Source organism: Oncorhynchus mykiss, chromosome 15 (genome assembly GCF_013265735.2).
Source record: "Oncorhynchus mykiss isolate Arlee chromosome 15, USDA_OmykA_1.1, whole genome shotgun sequence".
NCBI classification, from domain to species: domain Eukaryota; kingdom Metazoa; phylum Chordata; class Actinopteri; order Salmoniformes; family Salmonidae; genus Oncorhynchus; species Oncorhynchus mykiss.
In genome coordinates this window covers 47,230,665-47,255,567 of record NC_048579.1, presented here as the reverse complement: position 1 = coordinate 47,255,567, position 24,903 = coordinate 47,230,665, and the positions used below count along the sequence as shown (strand labels likewise).

At 43.7% G+C, this 24,903-nt stretch overlaps 1 protein-coding gene across 4 annotated transcripts in view; it reads left to right on the top strand.

Annotated features, from left to right (window-relative positions):
- The window catches only part of tbc1d22a (TBC1 domain family, member 22a), a 187,473-nt gene that overhangs the window by 149,437 nt on the left and 13,133 nt on the right, over positions 1 to 24,903 (top strand). For all 4 annotated transcript variants that reach the window (XM_036944449.1, XM_021563377.2, XM_021563374.2 and 1 more), the window contains one exon: positions 2,588 to 2,683. In XM_036944449.1, the coding sequence (XP_036800344.1) occupies positions 2,588 to 2,683 (96 nt within the window). The remainder of the gene's footprint in view (positions 1 to 2,587; positions 2,684 to 24,903) is intronic.

The following is a 24,903-nucleotide window of genomic DNA, read 5'->3' as shown; positions in this document are numbered from 1 at the left end:
CTGGCCCAGTCCAACCCAATTGGGTTATTGCTTAGCTGCTCTCTCGCTCCCACGCGCACACACACACACACACACACAGTATGCACACTTTCTATCTCTGCTCCCTCTCTCTGAGACTGTTTGATTGTGGCTGGGATAATATTTATTTATTTATTTATTTATTTAACTAAGCAAGTCAGTTAAGAACATTCTTATTTACAGTGAAGGCTTACCGGGGAACAGTGTGTTAACTGCCTTGTTATATTTTTACAAATTATTTTACCTTTATTTAACTAGTGTGTGTGTGCAAGTCAGTTAAGAACAAGTCAGTTAAGTACAAATTTGTATTTTCAATGACTGCCTTGTTCAGGGGCAGAATGACAGATTTTTACCTTGTCAGCGAGGGGATTCGATCTTGCAACCTTCCGGTTACCAGTCCAACAATCTAACCACTAGGCTACCTGACCCCCACAGGAGTAGTTGTTCAGGGGCAGGGGCAGCTCGGGGATTAGATCCAGCAACCTTTCGGTTACTGGCCCAACGCTCTAACCACTAGGCTACCTGCCGCCGCAAATATAATATGCAAATATACAGTTGTGGCCCAAAGTTGAGAGAATGACCACAAATATACATTTTCACAAAGTCTTCTGCCTCAGTTTGTATGATGGCAATTTGCATATACTCCAGAATGTTATGAATAGTGATCAGATGAATTGCAATTAATTGCAAAGTCACCCTTTGCCATGGGGAACTGATTCCCAAAAAAACATTACCACTGCATTTCAGCCCTGCCACAAAAGGACCAGCTGACATGTCAGTGATTCTCTGGTTAACACAGGTGTGAGTGTTGACGAGGACAAGGCTGGCGATCACTCTGTCATGCTGATTGAGTTCGAATAACAGACTGGAAGCTACAAAAAGAGGCTGGTGCTTGGAATCATTGTTCTTCCTCTGTCTACCATGGTTACCTGCAAGGAAACGTGCCGTCATCATTGCTTTGCACAAAAAGGGCTTCACAGGCAAGGATATTGCTGCCAGCAAGATTGCACCTAAATCAACCATTTATCGGATCATCAAGAACTTCAAGGAGAGCGGTTCAATTGTTGTGAAGAAGGCTTCAGGCCGCCCAAGAAAGTCCAGTGAGCGCCAGGACCCTCTCCTAAAGTTGATTCAGCTGCGGGATCGGGGCACCACCAGTACATAGCTTGCTCAGGAATGGCAGCAGGCAGGTGTAAGTGCATCTGCACGCACAGTGAGGTGTAGACCTTTGGAAGATGGCCTGATGTCAGGAAGGGCAGCAAAGAAGCCACTTCTCTCCAAGAAAAACATCAGGTAAGGACTGATACTCTGCAAAAGGTACACAGAGGTGAGCGCTACCATCAGTCCTGTGTCATGCCAACAGTAAAGCATCCTGAGACCATTCATGTGTCTTCTCAGCCAAGGGAGGGGGCTCACTCACAATTTTGCCTAAGAACACAGCCATGAATAAAGAATGGTAACAACACATCCTCCGAGAGCAACATCTCTCAACCATCCAGGAACAGTTTGGTGACGAACAATGCCTTTTCCAGCATGATGGAGCACCTTGCCATAAGGCAAAAGTAATATTTGAGTCGATATTTGGGTCCATGGCCAGGAAACTCCCCAGACCTTAATCCCATTGAGAACTTGTTGTCAATCCTCAAGAGGCGGGTGGTCAAACAAAAACCCACAAATTCTGACACACTCCAAGCATTGATTATGCAAGAATTGGCTGCCGTCAGTCAGGATGTGGCCTAGAAGTTAATTGACAGCATGCCAGGGCGGATTGCAGAGGTCTTGAAAAAGAAGGGTTAACACTGCAAATATTCAATGCCATGCAATTGTCAATAAAAGCCGTTGACACTTATGAAATGCTTGTAATTATACTTCAGAATTCCGTAGTATCATCTGGCAAAAAATATCTAAAGACACTGATGCAGCAAACTTTTTGGAAATGAATATTTGTGTCATTCTCAACACTTTTGGCCACGACTACATTTGCAGATGAGATGCCTGGATGCTGAGCGTTTGTGAAGACCCATATTACTGTGAGCACTTGAACACATTGTCCCATTTCCACTCCTTTCCTCCTTCAGTCGGTTTTAAGAGCTTTAATTGTCTCCCCCTGGATAGCCCTTTAGATGAGGGCTATAGACCATCTCTCTCTCACTTTAATTTCCCTCCTTTATTCAGCGCTGTAGAAACGGGCCTGGAAATGGAATGAGCGTCTAAAGGAAGGGAGGAGAAAAAGTAAAGGGCAAATTTAAAAGGGATTTGTCTTTCAGCTCCTAGTCGAATGTAAATTCTCTGATTGTGACAGAAAATATGTAGTCTCCCCCCCCCCCCCCCCCCCACCCGTAAGCGTCCAAATTCCCACTCTGAGAGTAGATTTAAGTCTTCCTTTCAAACATAATGTCAAGGTATAGACGGCCTAAGTGGAGAGATGGAGGATGCTACAGTATATCTTCACTGTCGCCCTACTACTGCTTTCTAATGCTGTCTGTTCAATACTGAGTTCAATGTCAAAATAACTCAGGATATGTTAGAACATTTGTTTAGTTGTGTAATTCTGTCTCTCTCTCTGCAGGCTGAACCTGAGGGATTTTCTCACTTCCATCTCTACGTGTGTGCTGCTTTCCTAGTACGATGGAGGAAAGAGATTCTGGACCAGAGAGATTTCCAGGTAAGAGAGAAGGATGGAAATGTATGGTGTCGTACCTACATCACCTTTTACTGAGGTCCTGGGTGAGAAAAAGACCCCCTTTTTAATAGTGATGTTTCCACTGCTTTTTATTTGGAAGAGTGAGGTCTCTGACTCTATCCCCATGTTGCTCTATTTAAGAAAGGCTGTCATTTGGACTTTGGTCATTTGGCCACAAAGGGTGCAGTTTAAAAGGAGTGCATTGTTTATACAGGGAATAGGGTGTCATTTGAGACTGTTCCACTAAGTATGAATGTGAGTCCCAGTAGGGCTGAGCAGAGTGTGCCAGCCAGTGTGATCTTCTCTCCAGCACATCCCAGCCCAGCACTGCGCTCATCATTAACTACAGGGATCAGGGGTCATATTGGCTGCATTAGTGGGATGACAGCAGCAGCTGCTGCAAGGTGACATTGGCATGAAGCAGGAATCAGACTTTGGGCCCTGCCCCCTAGTTCCTCTCTTCTCTCCGTTTCTCTTATTGACTGAGGTATCTTCTCTTGTCTTCCCCTGCATGCATCTTCTCTTCTGTTGAAAAATACCTCTCAACCACGCTCTGAAGAGTTTTGGGTCAATGGATGCTGCTTCAGCTTAATAAGACACGTTTCCAAGTTCTCCTTTCCTCCCTCCTAGTGCGTTATTACCCTTCCTCTCCCTCCTAGTGCGTTATTACCCTTCCTCTCCCTCCTAGTCCCTCATTACCCTTCCTCTCCCTCCTAGTGCGTTATTACCCTTCCTCTCCCTCCTAGTCCCTCATTACCCTTCCTCTCCCTCCTAGTCCCTCATTACCCTTCCTCTCCCTCCTAGTCCCTCATTACCCTTCCTCTCCCTCATTACCCTTCCTCTCCCTCCTAGTGCGTTATTACCCTTCCTCTCCCTCCTAGTCCCTCATTACCCTTCCTCTCCCTCCTAGTGCGTTATTACCCTTCCTCTCCCTCCTAGTGCGTTATTACCCTTCCTCTCCCTCCTAGTGCGTTATTACCCTTCCTCTCCCTCCTAGTGCGTTATTACCCTTCCTCTCCCTCCTAGTGCGTTATTACCCTTCCTCTCCCTCCTAGTGCGTTATTACACTTCCTCTCCCTCCTAGTGCGTTATTACCCTTCCTCTCCCTCCTAGTGCGTTATTACCCTTCCTCTCCCTCCTAGTCCCTCATTACCCTTCCTCTCCCTCCTAGTCCCTCATTACCCTTCCTCTCCCTCCTAGTCCCTCATTACCCTTCCTCTCCCTCCTAGTCCCTCATTACCCTTCCTCTCCCTCCTAGTCCCTCATTACCCTTCCTCTCCCTCCTAGTCCCTCATTACCCCTCCTCTCCCTCCTAGTCCCTCATTACCCTTCCTCTCCCCCCTAGTCCGTAATTACCCTTCCTCTCCCTCCTAGTCCCTCATTACCCTTCCTCTCCCTCCTAGTCCCTCATTACCCTTCCTCTCCCTCCTAGTCCCTCATTACCCTTCCTCTCCCTCCTAGTCCGTTATTACCCTTCCTCTCCCTCCTAGTCCCTCATTACCCTTCCTCTCCCTCCTAGTCCCTCATTACCCTTCCTCTCCCTCCTAGTCCCTCATTACCCTTCCTCTCCCTCCTAGTGCGTCATTACCCTTCCTCTCCCTCCTAGTCCCTCATTACCCTTCCTCTCCCTCCTAGTCCCTCATTACCCTTCCTCTCCCTCCTAGTCCCTCATTACCCTTCCTCTCCCTCCGAGTCCCTCATTACCCTTCCTCTCCCTCCGAGTCCCTCATTACCCTTCCTCTCCCTCCTAGTCCCTCATTACCCTTCCTCTCCCTCCTAGTCCCTCATTACCCTTCCTCTCCCGCCTAGTCCCTCATTACCCTTCCTCTCCCTCCTAGTCCCTCATTACCCTTCCTCTCCCTCCTAGTCCCTCATTACCCTTCCTCTCCCTCCTAGTCCCTCATTACCCTTCCTCTCCCTCCTAGTCCCTCATTACCCTTCCTCTCCCTCCTAGTCCCTCATTACCCTTCCTCTCCCTCCTAGTCCCTCATTACCCTTCCTCTCCCTCCTAGTCCCTCATTACCCTTCCTCTCCCTCCTAGTGCGTTATTACACTTCCTCTCCCTCCTAGTGCGTTATTACCCTTCCTCTCCCTCCTAGTGCGTTATTACCCTTCCTCTCCCTCCTAGTCCCTCATTACCCTTCCTCTCCCTCCTAGTCCCTCATTACCCTTCCTCTCCCTCCTAGTCCCTCATTACCCTTCCTCTCCCTCCTAGTCCCTCATTACCCTTCCTCTCCCTCCTAGTCCCTCATTACCCTTCCTCTCCCTCCTAGTCCCTCATTACCCTTCCTCTCCCTCCTAGTGCGTTATTACCCTTCCTCTCCCTCCTAGTGCGTTATTACCCTTCCTCTCCCTCCTAGTGCGTTATTACCCTTCCTCTCCCTCCTAGTGCGTTATTACCCTTCCTCTCCCTCCTAGTGCGTTATTACACTTCCTCTCCCTCCTAGTGCGTTATTACCCTTCCTCTCCCTCCTAGTGCGTTATTACCCTTCCTCTCCCTCCTAGTCCCTCATTACCCTTCCTCTCCCTCCTAGTCCCTCATTACCCTTCCTCTCCCTCCTAGTCCCTCATTACCCTTCCTCTCCCTCCTAGTCCCTCATTACCCTTCCTCTCCCTCCTAGTCCCTCATTACCCTTCCTCTCCCTCCTAGTCCCTCATTACCCTTCCTCTCCCTCCTAGTCCCTCATTACCCTTCCTCTCCCCCCTAGTCCGTTATTACCCTTCCTCTCCCTCCTAGTCCCTCATTACCCTTCCTCTCCCTCCTAGTCCCTCATTACCCTTCCTCTCCCTCCTAGTCCCTCATTACCCTTCCTCTCCCTCCTAGTCCGTTATTACCCTTCCTCTCCCTCCTAGTCCCTCATTACCCTTCCTCTCCCTCCTAGTCCCTCATTACCTTTCCTCTCCCTCCTAGTCCCTCATTACCCTTCCTCTCCCTCCTAGGCCCTTCCTCTCCCTCCTAGTCCCTCATTACCCTTCCTCTCCCTCCTAGTCCCTCATTACCCTTCCTCTCCCTCCTAGTCCCTCATTACCCTTCCTCTCCCTCCTAGTCCCTCATTACCCCTCCTCTCCCTCCTAGTCCCTCATTACCCTTCCTCTCCCCCCTAGTCCGTAATTACCCTTCCTCTCCCTCCTAGTCCCTCATTACCCTTCCTCTCCCTCCTAGTCCCTCATTACCCTTCCTCTCCCTCCTAGTCCCTCATTACCCTTCCTCTCCCTCCTAGTCCGTTATTACCCTTCCTCTCCCTCCTAGTGCGTCATTACCCTTCCTCTCCCTCCTAGTCCCTCATTACCTTTCCTCTCCCTCCTAGTCCCTCATTACCCTTCCTCTCCCTCCTAGGCCCTTCCTCTCCCTCCTAGTCCCTCATTACCCTTCCTCTCCCTCCTAGTCCCTCATTACCCTTCCTCTCCCTCCTAGTCCCTCATTACCCTTCCTCTCCCTCCTAGTCCCTCATTACCCCTCCTCTCCCTCCTAGTCCCTCATTACCCTTCCTCTCCCCCCTAGTCCGTAATTACCCTTCCTCTCCCTCCTAGTCCCTCATTACCCTTCCTCTCCCCCCTAGTCCCTCATTACCCTTCCTCTCCCTCCTAGTCCCTCATTACCCTTCCTCTCCCTCCTAGTCCCTCATTACCCCTCCTCTCCCTCCTAGTCCCTCATTACCCTTCCTCTCCCTCCTAGTCCCTCATTACCCTTCCTCTCCCTCCTAGTCCCTCATTACCCCTCCTCTCCCTCCTAGTCCCTCATTACCCTTCCTCTCACTCCTTTTCTCACCCTCTCCTCCTTCTTCCCTCTCTGTGCAGATTGAATTGAAACTGGTGTGTGGTTGAATATGCAGAGGTTCAGTGGTGCATGTCGCGAGGGGCTCAGTGTGTGTCTGTGTGTGTGTGTGCACGTGTGAGCATGCGCCTGTGTGTGTGTCCGTGTGTCGCAGTTGATTTATAGTGTTTACAGTGCCCACTGATTTAGTATTATCCCTGCTGCACCGCTGCACCACACACACAGCTTGGCATGCAGACTGCCACCGACGCGCCAGAGGCACTAACACTCGCGTCCATCTATCCTCTTTTCGTCCTCCCCTGAGAGAGAGAGAGGGGGCTCTCTCTCTTTCTCCGTCTTTATTTCGTCTCTCTCTTACCTCTCCCTCCTTTAGACCTCCAGTGTTCCTCTCCCCGCTTTCTTTGTCCTTTTTCTCTCCCTCTTTCTCTCTCGGTCCATCTCGCTCTCTTTTTCTGAACACATTTGGAAAGTATTCAGACCCTTTGACTTTTTCCACATTTTGTTACTTTACAGCCTTATTCTGAAATGGATTTCCTCATCAATCTACACACAATACCCCACAATGACAAAGCAAAAGCAACAAACATTTTTTTTTCTTCTCTCATTTATGAAAAATTTAAAACTATACATTTACATAAATATTCAGACCCTTTACTCAGTACTGTGTTGAAGCACCTTTGGCAGCATTTACAGCCTTAAGTCTTATTGGGTATGACGCTACAAGCTTGGAACACCTGTATTTGGGGAGTTTCACCCATTCTTCTCTGCAGATCCTCTCAAGTTCTGTCAGGTTGGATGGGGAGCGTTGCTGCACACAGGTCTCTCCTGAGATGTTCAATCAGTTTCAAGTCCGGGCTCTTGCTGGGCCACTCAAGGACATTCACAGACTTGTCCCGAAGCCACTCCTGCATTGTCTTGGCTGTTCATCAGACCAGAGAATTTTGTTTATCAAGTTCTGAGACTATTTAGAATTCCTTTTGGAAAACTCCAAGCGGGCTGGCAGGTGCCTTTTTCTGAGGAGTGGCGTCCGTGTGGCCACTCTACCATAAAGGCTTGATTGTTGGAGTGCTGCATATATGGTTGTCCTTTTTAGAAGGTCCTCCCATTTCCAGAGGAACTCTAGAGCTCTGTCAGAGTGACCATCAGGTTCTTGGTCACCTCCCTGACCAATGCCCTTCTCCCCCGACTGCTCAGTTTGGCTGAGCAGCCAGCTCTAGGAAGAGTCTTGGTGGTTCCAAACTTCTTCCATTTAACAATGACGGACACCACTGTGGTTCTTGGGGACCTTCAATGCTGCAGAAATGTTTTGGTACCCTTCCCCATATCTGTGCCTCGACACAATCCTGTCTCGAATCTCTAAAACAATTCCTTCGACCTCACGGCTTGGTTTTTGCTCTGACATGAACTGTCAACTATGGGAACTTCTATAGACATGTGTATGCCTTTCCGAATCATGTCCAATCAATTGAATTTAACATTGAATTTGTAATACATTTGCCAAGATTTATGAAAACCTGTTTTCACTTTGTCACTATTGGTTATTGTGCGTAGATTGAATTTTTAATTTTTTTTTAATCCATTTTAGAATAAGCCTGTAACGTAACAAAATATGGGACGAGTCAAGGGGTCTGAATACTTTCCGAAGGCACTGTGTGTTCCACCGTCATCACTGACTTACACCCTTACCTTACACCCGCTGTGAAACCTCATGAGAACATTTCTACCTTTTTGACTATAGTGCTGAGGGCCATGTTCATGTTTCTTTTTACTTAATTGCCTACAGTACAGTATGGCTCTACTTGGAATGGAATGGAGGTTTGACATTTCCCTCTCTGGATAAGTATGAGAGAGCGAGGGAGAGGGGGGGGGGGGCATATACGAGCGCTATAGGCAGAGAGAAGTGTGATTATGAGAACTGAAATGAGTGTTCAATCTAAAGGTGTGGATTGGCTACACAATGAGTCACCATGGCGAACGTGTCACAAAATGAGACTTGGGTTAATGCCGCTGTGCGCGCGAGGGTGTGAGTCTGCGCGTGTGTGTGTGTGTGTGTGTGTGTGGCTGACATTCTCCCTGTCAGTGTTCTGCGCCTCCTGCTCTGACTGTGCTTTGACCATCTGCAGCCCCAGCTAGCCAGTCCCCTCCTCTGTACTGACCACTGATGTCCTGACGGCCAGGCCTATTCTTGGCAGAAGGGCTGGTAATAAGTTTGACCTAATTAGGCAGCCAGGCAGCAGAGGACCAGAATTTGACAGTAGACTAGAGCCAGTCTCGGGTCCATTATGTATCAGCCAGGCAGGGGAGGACCAGAGACCAGAGCTGGACAGGAGTCACAAGACGGACAGACGCAGACCTTGCCTACTTCCTTCATCCCAGGCCAAGGCCTGCTGTTCAGGCCAACCTGCCTCAAGCAAACCCACCCCAGTAATAGGGCTTTGGTCCCCAGAAAAACTAACCTACTTCTGGGTTTCTTCCCTTCTAACTCGCATCCAAGACTGGGTCTTTGGCTCCCAGCTAGCTAACCCACCTTAGTCTTTGGCTTTGCCCCTATTAAGTGGCTTTGGCTTTGACCTTAGCCTTCATCAAACCGACCTCGGACTCTAGTTGATATCCCCAGTAAATCCCCCCCACAGTGGGGCTGGTCCCCACCAGCAGCCCACCCACCCTGACTCCAGCCCAGCTCCAGGCCCTTGGCACCATCTCCACAGATTGGCCAGGCCTCAGAGCCTGCTCCATTACTCCCACAAACAGTCTGTCTCTCTCAGCAGTGACCTTTCGTCTGGGTCTTTTTGATTACCATGCAGTGACAGTTCAGAGCACACTAACTCACATGGTTCTGCTCTCCTCTCACACTGTACTGTACTCTTCTGGTCGCTCCAGGCTACACTTGCTCGCACTCGCTGACTGCTTCTCAAATGGTTCCCTTTCCCTTATGGGCCCTCGTCGATAGTAGCGCACTATAAATGGAATAGGGTGCCGTTTGAGACACGCACTCTGCCGCTCTCCTCACTGGACTACAGCAAGGCTCAGGACTGATGAAGTGAACACTAGGCCCGCCCTGGTAGGGTTGAGCTAGTAAATGACATGAGTGATTATTTAAATAAAAACGGGCTTCGGTAATCTATAATTTACTGCTTCCTTGTTGTTGGGTTGGATCGGGGGGGGGGGGGGGGGGGGTCGTTTCAACGCAATTCACCTCAATGCGGAATATAAAATGTAATTGACTCTGAGTCGAATGGGGTATTGCATCCCTCCTGCACCTCCAGTAAACTGAATGACCCATAGAGGAGTGCAGGGCATAGGGATGCTATGGCTCTGTTAGGCTGTTAGCTTGGCATTAGCCTGGAGGGATAATGACAGCTTCCTGTGGTTCAGACCTTGTTCTGGTCAGCCTCTCTAATCACAAAGTCTCTGAGTATATTCCTCTATGTCCCAAGAGCACTGCTTGTGACACAGAGTGCATCGGATTTGTTTGTGTGGGTGTGTGCACATGCATGTGCAGACACAGAGTTGAAGAATTTTCTTGTTGTGTGTGTGTTTGTGTTGAGAGAGTTGAAGAGTTCACCGTGTGTGGGTGTGCGGGCACGCATGTCTGTGTGTGTTTATGAGCACTTGTCCGTGTGACTCCTCTCTCCACTGTGCCTGCCGTCTGCTCTCCTCTTTTTCCCCTCTCCCCTCCTTGGCCCCCTTGCCGTGAGCCACCACAGGGCCACAGACAGCCAAATGTCAGAGCCCGCTGGCATGTACTGAGGCCAATATGCAGCAAATGAGCCCTCATTATCTATTTGTTTATCACATAATGGGAAGCCTTTTCTCAGGCTAATGAATCAGACACACAGGCTGCAGCCCAAAATGGTATCCTATTCCCTTAACTGCTTTTCAACAGGACTCTTGTCAAAGGTTGTGTGCTATTTAGGCAATAAGGGTGCCATTTGGGATTCAACCAAAGATTCCTTTTCCTCCCAGTCTCTGATCAGCGACTACATTTCCCCCGGCCTCTGGTTTCACAGATAATGATGATCAAACTGGTCTACAAATCAGGGCAAAATCTAGGCCCACCATCTTGTAATGCATCCTGGACCTTACCTTAAAACCTGTTGTGACTAAGGGGCAGTATTTTAATTTTTGGGGAAAAAGATGTTCCCGTTTTAAACGGGATATTTTGTCAGGACAAGATGCTAGAATATGCATATAATTGACAGCTTAGGATAGAAAACACTCTAAAGTTTCCAAAACTGTAAAAATATTGTCTGTGAGTATATCAGAACTGATGTTGCAGGCGAAAGCCTGAGAAAAATCGCTGCGTTCCAATGAGTCCCTATTGAGCAGTGAATGGGCTATCAACCAGATTACTCTTTCTCCGTATTCCCGAAGGTGTCTACAGCATTGTGACGTAGTTTTACGCATTTATGTTGAAGAATACCCGTAAGAGGCTACATTGCGCAACTGGTAACCTGATGCTCCCAGAGAGATTCTCGCGTAAAATACAGAGGTAGCCATTACTCCAATCGGTCCTACTGAAAAACGAGTTGTCCCGATGGATATATTATCGAATAGATATTTGAAAAACACCTTGAGGATTGATTATAAACAACATTTGCCATGTTTCTGTCGATATTATGCCGCTAATTTGGAATATTTTTCGCTATTTTCGTGACTGCAATTTCCGGGCGATTTCTCAGCCAAACGTGAAGAACAAACGGAGCTATTTCGCCTACAAAAATAATATTTTTCGGAAAAAAGGAACATTTGCTATCTAACTGGGAGTCTCGTGAGTGAAAACATCCAAAGCTCATCAAAGGTAAACGATTTAATTTGATTGCTTTTCTGATTTCCGTGACCAAGTTACCTGCTGCTAGCTGGACAAAATGCTATGCTAGGCTATCGATAAACTTACACAAATGCTTGTCTAGCTTTGGCTGTAAAGCATATTTTGAAAGTCTGAGATGACAGGGTGATTAACAAAAGTCTAAGCTGTGTCTCAATATAGTTCATTTGTGATTTTCATGAATAGGAATATTTTTTGTCCGTTGCGATATGCTAATTAGTGTCAGGCGATGATTACGCTCCCGCATGCGGGATGGGGAGTCACTAGAGGTTAAAGCTAGAATCCTTATATGGTGAAACTGCCACGTCCGTTTGGGATATCACAACGCCAAAGACGTTCCCGCAATCAATGAACACTGTTTTTATTTCATTTATTTTTTACCTCTGACGTCATCGCACGTGCGTGAGAACAGCAGAATATGTACTGCAATATGTTTGACCATGCTGTTGGATGCTCCTCTCCTCCGTTGAATCGGCGAAACCAAAATGTTGACATAGGCACTGGGGTGAAAATACCTTTACTGCAGGATATAACCTGTGCTTTACACGGCTTATATACAGGTTTTACTTAAAACAAGCCGTTCCTATACATACAGGTTCCCTAGAGCATCATTTGCCTGTCTAAAGTCAGCAGTCTACAAGCAGTCTAGCGCTAGCTGCTGTCTTAGCTGTCCATTACCTGTCCTATTCAGTTGTCTTTGTCTTGCCATACACCAGAGGCTGGCTTACCTGACACCTCCCACACACCTTTCCTCCCAGCTTAGCCCTGTACAGAACAAGAGGCCTCACACACTGCCTCTGTCACCCTCTCTATCTCTGTGTGTCTGTCTGTCCAGGCTGGTGAAGGACACCAAAATTAAATCTAGAATCGGCCTCCTATTTCGCAACAAAGCCTCCTTTACTCATGCTGCCAAACACATCCTCGTAAAACTGACCATCCTACTGATCGTCGACTTCGGCGATGTCATTTATAAAATAGCTTCCAACACTCTACTCAACAAATTGGATGCAGTCTATCACAGTGCCATCCATTTTGTCACCAAAGCCCCATATACTAACTAGAGGTCGACCGATTAATCGGAATGGCCGATTTAATTGGGGCCGATTTCAAGTTTTCGGAAATCGGTATTTTTGGACAGCGATTTGGCCAATTTTTTAAATTCATTTTAAAAACATTTTTTTACACCTTTTATTTCATCTTTATTTAACTAGGCAAGTCAGTTAAGAACACATTCTTATTTTCAATGACGCCCTAGAAACGGTGGGTTAACTGCCTCATTCAGGGGCAGAACGACAGTTTAGACAGTTACCTTGTCGGGGGATTCAATCATGCAACCTTAGTTAACTAGTCCAACGCTCAAACCACCTGATTGCATTGCACTCCACGAGGAGACTGCCTGTTACGCGAATGCAGTAAGCCAAGGTAAAGTTGCTAGCTAGCATTAAACTTATCTTGTAAAAAACAATCAATCAATCATAATCACTAGTTAACTACACATGGTTGATGATATTACTAGTTTACCTAGCGTGTCCTGCATTACATATAATCGATGCGGTGCGCATCGTTGTTCCTATGTGTACCTAACCATAAACATCAACGCCTTTCTTAAAATCAATACACAGAAGTATATATTTTTAAACCTGCATATTTAGCTACAAGAAATCCAGGTTAGCAGACAATATTAAACAGGTGAAATTGTGTCACTTCTCTTACGTTCATTGCACGCAGAGTCAGTGAATACGCAACCTAATTTGCCAGAATTTTACGTAATTATGACATAGCATTGAAGGTTGTGCAATGTAACAGGAATATTTAAACTTATGGATGCCACCCATTTGATAAAATACATAACGGTTCCGTATTTCACTGCAAGAATAAACGTCTTGTTTTCGATATGATAGTTTCCGGATTCGACCCAATTAATGACCTAAGGCTCGTATTTCTGTGTGTTATGTTATAATTTAGTCTATGACTTGATAGAGTAGTCTGACTGAGCTGTGGTAGGCACCAGCAGGCTCGTAAGCATTCATTCAAACAGCACTTTTGTGTGTTTTGCTAGCAGCTCTTCGCAGTGCTTCAAGCATTGCGCTGTTTATGACTTTAAGCCTATCAACTCCCGAGATTAGGCTGGTGTAACCGATGTGAAATGGCTAGCTAGTTAGCGGGGTGCACGCTAATAGTGTTTCAAACGTCACTCGCTCTGAGACTTTGAGTGGTTGTTCCCCTTGCTCTGCATGGGTAACGCTGCTTCGAGGGTGGCTGTTGTCGTTGTGTTCCTGGTTCGAGCCCAGGGAGGAGCGAGGAGAGGGACGGAAGCTATACTGTTACACTGGCAATAATAAAGTGCCTATAAGAACATCCAATAGTCAAAGGTTAATGAAATACAAATAGTATAGAGAGAAATAGTGCTATAATTCCTATAATAACTACAACCTAAAACTTCTTACCTGGGAATATTGAAGACTCATGTTAAAGGAACCACCAGCTTCCATATGTTCTCATGTTCTGAGCAAGGAACTTAAACGTTAGCTTTTTTACATGGCACATATTGCACTTTTACTTTCTTCTCCAACACTTTGTTTTTGCATTATTTAAACCAGTGGTTCTTAACCTGGGTTCAATCGAACCCCAGGGGTTCGGTGAGTCAGTCTCAGGGGTTCGGCGGAGGTCAAGACACACATCCGATTCATTGGATTCGTGAGGACACACTCCGCTTGGCCATCATGGCTGCAGGTGATCACGCTACATCGCTTAGCCTATCTGTGCTGCAGGGAATTTGGTGCGCTCAGTAGTCAACTTGTGACTGTCGTAATGGTACGTCTTATGATTTCTTTCTTAATATTTTAATCCCTTCACACTTACTATGTCGAGCAAAAAAAGAAAGTGGTCGGACGAATATGTACAATATGGATTCACATGTATAACGGAACGTGATGGGAGTCAGTGTCCTAACTGCATGATTTGCAATGCCAAGTTGAGCAATTCTAGTCTAGCACCGGCAAAACTAAGAGAACACTTCCTTAAGCTGCATGGAGATGGAAAATACAAGAACACAACGCTCGCTGAATTCAAAGTGAAGAGAGCCAGATTCGATGAAAAGGCTACTCTGCCTGTTCTCGGCTTTGTACCCATCAACAAACCAATCCTCACAGCATCGTACGAAGTTGCTTACCTGATCGCCAAGCATTGGCAAACCACACACCATTGGTGAAACACTCATAAAACCAGCTGTGTTGAAGATGGCGAATATCATGCTGGGAAAAGAGGCTGGAGTTAAGTTATCCCAAATTCCTCTTTCAAATGACACCATCAGCGACAGAATAGAGGACATGAGCAACGACATCTTGGCTCAAGTAGTTGCAGATCTGATTTCAAGTCTGGCAAAATTCAGCCTTCAACTGGACGAGACCACAGACGTTTCCAATCTAAGCCAGCTTGCTGTATTCGTGCGCTATGTGAAAGACGACATGATAAAGGACGATTTTTTATTTTGTAAGCCTCTTACAACAACAACTAAGGCAGCCGATGTGAAGAAACTTGTGGATGACTTCTTCAAAGACAACAATCTTTCGTGGGATATGGTTTCTGCAGTTTGTTCGGACGGAGCTCCAGTCATGCTGGGAAGAAAGTCTGGTTTTGGTGCGCTAGTGAAAGCCGATGCACCACACATCATTGTTACGCATTGTATTCTGCACAGGCATGCGTTGGCAACAAAAACCTTGCCTCCAAAACTGGCAGAAGTAGTAAAAATTGTAGTGGAATGCGTGAACTATGTGCAAACTAGTGCTCTGCGGCATTGCATCTTCAGTGAGCTGTGTAAAGAAATGGGCTCTGAATTCGAGGTACTTCTGTACCATTCTAACGTTCGGTGGTTATCCCGGGGACAGGTGCTGAATCGTGTTTTTGCCGTGCGTGTGGAATTATCCCTGTTTTTGCAAGAGCACCAACATTGTCATGCAGATTGCTTCAAAAATTCTGAGTTCATTCTCATTTTAGCGTACATGGCCGATATCTTCGCAGCTCTCAATCATCTCAATCAAAAGATGCAGGGCGGTGGAGTCAACATCATCGAAGCGGAGGAAAACCTGAAGGCTTTTCATAAAAGGCTATTGTTATGGAAACGACGAACAGAGAACAACTTCGCAAACTTTCCCCTGCTGGACGACTGTGTAAGTAAGATCGAAGATGTATCTGGAATCGGAGACATTTCTGTATCTGCGGAACTGAGGCAAGCAATTGCCACGCACTTAGATTTTGATGATTTTGTTCTTTGAACACAGTGATGTTGATGCACGGTTCATTTTGTGCACCAGTCAAATATATACCTGTTTTGAATTTGAAAAAATAATTTTATTTTTCCAATTAAGAAGGGTTGGGGTGGGGTTCAGTACCTCCAACAAGGTTAAGAACCACTGATTTAAACCAAATTGAACATGTTTCATTATTTATTTGAGGCGAAATTGATTTCATTAATGTTGATGTATTAAGTTAAAATAAGTGTTCATTCAGTATTGTTGTAATTGTCATTATTACAAATACATTTTTAAAAATAGGCTGATTTAATCGGTATCAGCTTTTTTTGGTCCTCCAATAATCGGTATCGCCATTGAAAAATCATAATCGGTCGACCTCTAATACTAACCACCACTGCGACCTGTACGTTCACGTTGGCTGGCCCTCGCTTCATACTCGTCACCAAACCCACTGGCTCCAGGTCATCTACAAGTCTCTGCTGGGAAAAGCCCTGCCTTATCTCAGCTCACTGGTCACCATAGCAGAACCCACTCGTAGCACGCGCTCCAGCAGGTATATCTCACTGGTCACCCCAAAGCCAATTACTCCTTTGGTCGCCTTTCCTTCCAGTTCTCTACTGCCAATGACTGGAACGAACTGCAAAAATCACTGAAGCTGGAGACTCATATCTCCCTCACTAACTTTAAGCACCAGCTGTCAGAGCAGCTCACAGATCACTGCACCTGTGTATAGGCCATCTGTAAACAGCCTATCCAACTACCTCATCCCCATACTGTATTTATTTATCTTGTTCCTTTGCACCCCAGTATCTCTACTTGCACGTTCATCTTCTGCACATCTACCATTCCAGTGTTTAATTGCTATATTGTAATTACTTCGCCACCATGGCCTATATATTGCCTTACCTCCCTTATTTTTGCACTCACTGTATATAGACTTTCTCTTTTTCTACTGTATTATTGACTGTATGTTTTGTTTATTCCATGTAAACTCTGTGTTGTGTCGAACTGCTATGCTTTTTCTTGGCCAGGTCGCAGTTGCAAATGAGAACTTGTTCTCAACTAGCCTTCCTGGTTAAATAAAGGTGAAATAAACAAATTAAAAATCTGTGATCTTTGTGACCAATACCCCTGAGTCTGAAAGCAGTAGAACACATTTAACTATTGATAGATGGATGGGGTGAGGGAGAAAGAAAATAGAAACGGCTGGAATCCATCTTCCACAGTGTTGTTGTAACAGTTTTGATTTAAATTGAGTTTAGCCTCCAATGGTAAGGGCTTGGAGTTGAGACTCTGTCGTGCAGGGGTTGTTGCATGGTTCTCCCAGGGTTCTGTAAATCTGTAACTGTTCACAGTTCTACACCACAGACCAAGAGCACTTACCCTGACACACATTTAGGCACAAGCAATGGCCCCAGCAGCTCCCGCAGCCAATCAAGCATGTGAAGCAGAAAACTTAAAGTTATGTGCTCTCATAATGGACATCGTACATGAGTGCAGGCCTTAATTAAAAAGAGAGGATGTATGGCCATGTGATAACCTACATGTTAACTCACACTTAGAATATCACATTAAATACACACCTCTCTCATGTGGGATCATTCATTCCCTTAATATTATACTGCAGTTGCTGTTCAAATTTTCTCCAGCCATATATCACTTGGTTTATTTTGATTTGTTTATAGTATTTGTTAACTTTTTGACAATACAAAAGCATACAATTTAACATTTACATCCACACATTTCAACAGACATGAATGACCTCACACTTGCTCAGTCCCACATGTTCCCACTGTAACCTCGCCCATCCTGCCCGTCTCACAATAACACTTTCTCATTTCTCATCCCCTGGACAGCTCTAGTGCTTGCAATACTTTATGCCATATAGCTTCAAACTGCACTATTCTGCCTCTCTGTAGCCCACATTTTTTCAGTATTTAATGTGTTTGAGATATCCATTGTCTTAACGATAGAGGGTCATTTAATTTACAGTTGTTTAGCAAACCCTTTTCAAAATTATTGATGAAAAAGTACAGTCAGTCCAACACATTGGGTGTTCTCCTTGAATGCCATGTTTTAAATTATGCAAATAGGCAGATTTAAAGAGAATTTATATTGTAAAACTTCTGACAGCCAACTCTCTAACTCCGCCCGTAACTTTTGGACTTCATAGCACTCCCAGAAAGCATGAATCATTGAGTCACTGTTAGTTTTAGACATGACTCTGCCGTTGTGCTGTAAAATTTGGGATTTTAGTCTCTTGTATAAACATTTCTGTCCATTAGTTTATACTGGATTAAGAGTACATTTTGTTTATGTTCCAACACTTGTGTGCCGATATCTTGTGCCAATATCAGTTATTTTTAGATCTTGGTTCCAATAGTTTATTTATTTTTTCCCAAAGAGATTCAGTTGGATAGGCTTTCTGCAATGTTTTGTACATCTTACCTCGTATGAGTATCCTTTTCTTACTCAAATAGAATTCCCTCATTTGCTTTGATGTCCAAAAGTTTTCAGATCAATATTTCATGATATACAACTTTTAAGTTGCTTGCATTTGACAATGTATACGTTGGTCAGTCCAAAATTCCTTTCTTAATTCTGTCATGTCAGTAATTGTATTTCCTATTGCCAAGTTATTTATTGTTTCCATGCGGGCCAATTCATCGGTGAATTCTGAAAAGTATTGTTCCATAGTGGTGTATTTTTAGGGATTGATATTGGTTCTTGTAGAATCTGTTTCATTTTCTTCCATATTGTTATAGTTTTCAATGTTCTTAGCTCCATCCTTTGAAAAAAGACATGAAAAGATTCTGGGGATGATCATGTGCATCTTCAGTATTGTTTTCAGTATTGTTCCTCTTTAGTGCGTTTAACTATATGTTGCAAGTAAAAGCCTTGGGTGGCGAGTTGATACATTTCTACATCTGGAAGGTTAAAACTACCCTCAGAACTATGAGCATGCAATACTTTACCATTTATTCTATTTTATTTGCCCATATAAAGTCTGCTATGGCAGAGTATACTTTTTAAAATAATGTCTTCATGGGGTAATTGGTGTTGCCGAAAATAAATATAAAAACTTTGGGAACTATGCCATTTTAAAGAGGTTTATATTACCTTTAAGATTTATGGGAAGATTGTCCCATTTAATTAGATATGCTTTCATGTTGTTGAGTAATGGGATAAAGTAAACTTTACATATTTGTTGTTTGTCACGTTCTGCAAAAAGGAGGGGGGAGAGAGGGCATCCCTGTCTCGTGCCCCTTTTCTAAAGAAATATCATCACATGTGTTATTTGTTTATTTTTTTCTTTGGGATATTTGTATTACATTTTTATGAAATGTATTATTTCATCTGATAAGTTGAAGGCTACCAAAGTTTTGACTAGAAAAGGCCATTCAAGATGATTGGAAGCCTTTTTGGCTTTTTTATTGTATTGTATTATACTGAAACTTGTTCTTGTATTTGTTTGTAAGTGTCTGTTTTAATAAACCTTGTTTGATTAATATGTATCAAGTCTGATAAGATCTTTTGTAATTCTGTTGCTTATGAATGCTTATTATTTTGTTGTCACAATTTATTCAACTTATGTGTCTGTATTCTGCAGACTGAAATAACTGTTTGATACATGTACAGTTGAAGTCGGGAGTTTGCATGACCTGAAAGGCCGCTCAGCAAGGAAGAAGCCACTGCTTCAAAACTGCCATAAAAAAGCTAGACTACGATTTGCAACTGCACATGGGGACCAAGATCGTACTTTTTGGAGAAATGTCCTCTGGTCTGATGAAACAAAAGTACAACTGTTTAGCCATAATGATCATCGTTATGTTTGGAGGAAAAAGGGGGATGCTTGCAAGCCGAAGAATACCATCCCAAGCGTGAAGCACGAGGGTGGCAGCATCATGTTGTGGGGGTGCTTTGCTGCAGGAGGGACCGATGCGGAAGGAAATGATGTGTATATATTGAAGCAACATCTCAAGACATCAGTTAAGTTAAAGCTTGGTCGAAAATTGGTCTTCCAAATGGAAGATGGCAAAATGGCTTAAGGACAACAAAGTCAAGGTATTGGAAGGGCCATCACAAAGACCTGACCTCAATCCTATAGAAAATGTGTGGGCAGAATTGAAAAAGCATGTGTGAGCAAGGAGGCCTACAAACCTGACTCCGTTACACCAGCTCTGTCAGGAGGAATGGGCCAAAATTTACCCAGCTTATTGTGGGAAGCTTGTGGAAGGCTACCCGAAACGTTTAACCCAAGTGAAACAATTTAAATGCAATGCTCCCAAATACTAATTGGGTGTATGTAAACTTCTGACCCACTGGGAATGTGATGAAAGAAATAAAAGTTTAAATAACTCATTCTCACTACTATTATTCTGACATTTCACATTCTTAAAATAAAGTGGTGATCCTAACTGACCTAAGACGATTACTTTTTATTAGGATTAAATGTCAGAAATTGTGAAAAACTGAGTTTAAATGTATTTGGCTAATGTGTATGTAAACTTCCGACTTCAACTGTAACTCGGAAGCACTGCATTGAGTGACGTGTGTTGTAATTTCAGTAAATTGGAACACTATTTTGTCACATAATATAAAATACATTTAAATGGGAAAGCAGTCCATACCTGGTGCTTTTCTCCGCCCTAATGTTTTACGAGTTTAATATTTATTTTGGGGTGACTCTTTTTTTTGTCTGTTGTAGTGTTGTTGAAATCAGATTTATATAGAAGCTTTTATCAATCAAATTTATTTTATATAGCCCTTCGTACATCAGCTGAAATCTCAAAGTGCTGTACAGAAACCCAGCCTAAAACCCCAAACAGCAAGCAATGCAGGTGAAGAAGCACGGTGGCTAGGAAAAACTCCCTAGAAAGGCCAAAACCTAGGAAGAAACCTAGAGAGGAACCAGGCTATGTGGGGTGGCCAGTCCTCTTCTGGCTGTGCCGGGTGGAGATTATAACAAAACATGGTCAAGATGTTCAAATGTTCATAAATGACCAGCATGGTCGAATAATAATAAGGCAGAATAGTTGAAACTGGAGCAGCAGCACAGTCAGGTGGACTGGGGACAGCAAGGAGTCATCATGTCAGGTATTCCTGGGGCATGGTCCTAGGGCTCAGGTCCTCCGAGAGAGAGAAAGAAAGAGAGAATTAGAGAGAGCATATGTGGGATGGCCAGTCCTCTTCTGGCTGTGCCGGGTGGAGATTATAACAGAACATGGCCAAGATGTTCAAATGTTCATAAATGATCAGCATGGTCGAATAATAATAAGGCAGAACAGTTGAAACTGGAGCAGCAGCACAGCCAGGTGGACTGGGGACAGCAAGGAGTCATCATGTCAGGTAGTCCTGGGGCATGGTCCTAGGGCTCAGGTCCTCCGAGAGAGAGAAAGAGAGAAGGAGAGAATTAGAGAACGCACACTTAGATTCACACAGGACACCGAATAGGACAGGAGAAGTACTCCAGATATAACAAACTGACCCTAGCCCCCCGACACATAAACTACTTAAAATTGTTATTAATAGTGTAACTAATTAAAGGATTTTGTTTCTAATCAAACCATCGTTTAAAATTGTAACTTGTTTGGCGTGTATTAGTTTTGTCAGGGCTGTGTTTACCAGATTAATTTGCCATTAAATAGTATGCTTTAATTGAGTTTAACCTGTAGTAGTTGGCTCTCTTCAAAAGTAAAATATTATTTTCCTGCTTAAGTTCAGAAATTATGTTTTCTCCTTTACCTTGTAAAGATTTTATATGGGCTTTTTCTAAGATAGAGATTTTTTCTTCTTTCATTTTTATTTATAACTCCAATTACACTTTTTCAAGTATGAGATTATCATTCCCTAATGTATGCCTTAAAAACATGTTGTGGCTGGTGATGCTCTACTTGGGAGAGTGGGTCCACCGACAGACTGAAGTGAGGTGAGTGGAGGCATCACACAAACTTCAGGGAAGTGTCTGATGCCCTCCCAGTCGCCTAATAGGCAGTGTAATGATACGCTGAGAAAATAATCATTTTGTAAGTAAATAAATGAGAAGAGAGCTCATGCTTGTTTGATTGGTTAAGCAGGTAAATGACTAACTGGAAACTAGCAGGCAGAATGTTCTTTGAAAATGTTCTCTCTACTGATCCACCTCAGGTGGTTGGGAACCGCTGCGACTGTAACTGGCATCTCTGTCTGCCTCAATAGCTTACTTGGCACCAACACCAACTCTCTCTCTCGCTCACACACACACACACCACCTCTACTTCTCTCTCTCCCAACCCCCCCTCTCTCTCACTGTTGCTTTCTCACACATGCACAAACTCTGCCTTTACGTCTCTCACACACACACACACACACACACACACACACTGTTGTTCAGGGCTCTGGAAGAATTGCAGAGTGCCTGCGGTGCTGTTTTCAGAAGGCTGAAGCACTCACTGCCATTCTACATTACCACCATACCCCTAGATACTCCAAAAACATTGACTAAGACTTTGGCTCTAACTGGCTCACCGTAGCGCTATGCTAGAACTCTTGATCTGTCCAACCCTCTGGCCTGTAGCTGTATTCGTAAAGATGATGTCAAGGCTATCATATCAAATTATACTCAATGGTGCCTTTCCATTTGGACCAGTCAGCTAGTGACGGAAGGTCAAGGGGACAGAAGAGTGGAGAGCTTGTGTTTCTTTCCTAGAATTCATCAAATTTAAATGAGGGCCAAATGTTTCATGTAGCATGAATAGCAATGGCTTCGATACAGACACCATGCCTTTTCTCTGTGATTTCATTACTATCTGGTATTGAATAAATGCTGGGAACGTCATTTGGAAAGTTAATTTCAGCCTGACTGGGATGTATACACAAAGCTATTAGTTTGGTGTAAATCGAAGATCACTATGTCATTGTGTGTTTCTGATGTGACAGATGTGGGCTCATACACACACACACACACACTCCTAGCCGAGAGAGAAAGGAGTTACACAGACGGCTTTAACGCAATTAAATGTCTGTCAGACGGAAGTGGAACTCTTTAAATGTCAGCTGCTTTTCTACTGATTAAATGTCCACTTTGAATGCATTTGCTTTGACTCTATTATTATAAGAGGGTGGAAAAGTGTGTACTGTGTATAAATCTATACTATAGAAATATCAGTGCTACTTCAATGTCTGTAGGCTTATACTTTTGAGTGTATACAGTGCCTTCAGAAAGTATTAAATAGAGATTTTGTGTCACTGGCCTACATAAAATACCTCAATGTCAGTGCAATTATTTTTTCTTTTTTTAAAATGTTTACAAATGAATGAAAATCTCAATGGCTTGAGCTAATAAGTGTTCAACCCCTTTGTTAAGGCAAACCTCTAAGTTCAGGTTTTATTATTTATGTCCGGAATACAAAGCGTTATGTTTGGTGCAAATCCAGCCGAACACATCACTGAGTACCACTCTTCATATTTTCAAACATGGTGGTGGCTGCTTCTTGTTATGGGTATGCTTGTCATCGGCAAGGCATAACATTTTGTTGTTGCTGAAAATAAACGTAATAGAGCTAAGCACAGGCAAAATCCTGGAGGAAAACCTGGCTCAGTCTGCTTTCTAACAGCCACTGGGAGACAAATTCACCTTTCAGCAGGACAATATCCTAAAATATAGGGCCAAATGTACACTGCAGTTACTTTCCAAGACGACATTCAATGGTCCGGAGTGGCCTAGTTACAGTTTTGACTTAAATTGGCCTCAAAATCTATGGCAAGACTTGAGAATGTCCGTCTAGCAATGATCAACAACCAACTTGACAGAGCTTGAAGAATTGAAATAATAATGTGCAAATATTGTACAATCCAGGTGTGCAACCTCTTAGAGACTTACCCAAAAAGACTCACAACTGTAATCGCTGCCAAAGGGGATTATAACATGTACTGACTCAGGTTTGGGAATGATTATGTAAGTGAGATATTTCTATATTTCAAAAAGTACCCAATTTGTCATACTTGAGTCATTTTCTATTAAAGGTATCTTAACTTTTACTCAAGTAAAAGTGAATCACCCAGTAAAATAGTACTTGATTAAAACTCTAAGTATTTGTTTTTAAATATACTAAAGTATCAAAAGTAAATGTAATTGCTAAAATATACTTAACTATTGAAAGCAAAATAATAAATAATTTCAAATTCCCTGTATTAAGCAAACCAGATGGCACCATTTTCTAGTTTTTTGTTATTTATGGGTAACCAGGGGCACACTCCAACATAGACATAATTTTTCAAACAAAGCATTTGGGTTTAGTGAGTCCGTCAGATCAGAGGCATTAGGGATGACGAGGGATGTTCTCTTGATACATGCATGAATTGGACTATTTTCCTGTCATGCTAGCCATTCAAAATATAACAAGTACCTTTGAGTGTCGGGGAAAATGTATGGAGTAAAAAGTACATAGTTGCCTTTTGGAATATAATGAAGTAAAGGTAGAAGTTAACAAAAATATAAATTGTAAAGTACAGATATCTCCAAAAACTCCTTAAGTAGTACTTTAAAGTGTTTTTAATTAAGTACTTTACGCCACTGTACATTTGCAAACATTTCTAAAAACACATAATTACTTTGTCATTATGGGGTATTGTGTGTAGATGGGTGAGGGGGGAAAAAATATATTTAATCCATTTTGACACGACAAAATTTGTACAAAGTAAAGCGGTATCACTACTTTCTGAAGGCACTGTTTACTCTATGGATGGTATAGACATGTCAATGCAATATTCATCTCTGTAAATCCTATTGAGTGTACATACCCTGGATGGTATAGAAATGCCAATGCTACTTTCATTTCTGTATATCCTTTTGAGTGTACTCTGACCATGGTATCGAAATCCCAGAGGCATTTCAATATGTATATCCTGTGTATACTCTCTCCGGATGGTTTAGAAAAGCCAGTGCTACTTCAGTCTCTGTATCCTATTGTCAAGCATTGTGGGATATGCTTGTGATGGCAGCAACATATGAGGCAGTCACACTCCCAATCTGTTCGATCACAACTACCAGGACAGACATGTATCTTAATCAGACAGAAGTTTACACCTTCTCATCTCTCAGTGTAGAGGTCTTAATAGACTCCATGCCATAACTCACAACAGCTAGAAGCTAAATGACAAGCATCCGACGTGCTCCACTCATCAATCTCTACTCCCAAAAGAAATTATGGAAATGATGCCATTTTTGGGGGTGTATTTGTACACATACAAAAGCCGACATTCAATCAATTGCAAAAAATTACAAACAAATTGTGAGTTATGGCCTTGAGTCTATTACGCTGAGAGATGAGAAAGTGTAAACTTCTGCCTGATTAATACAATGCCC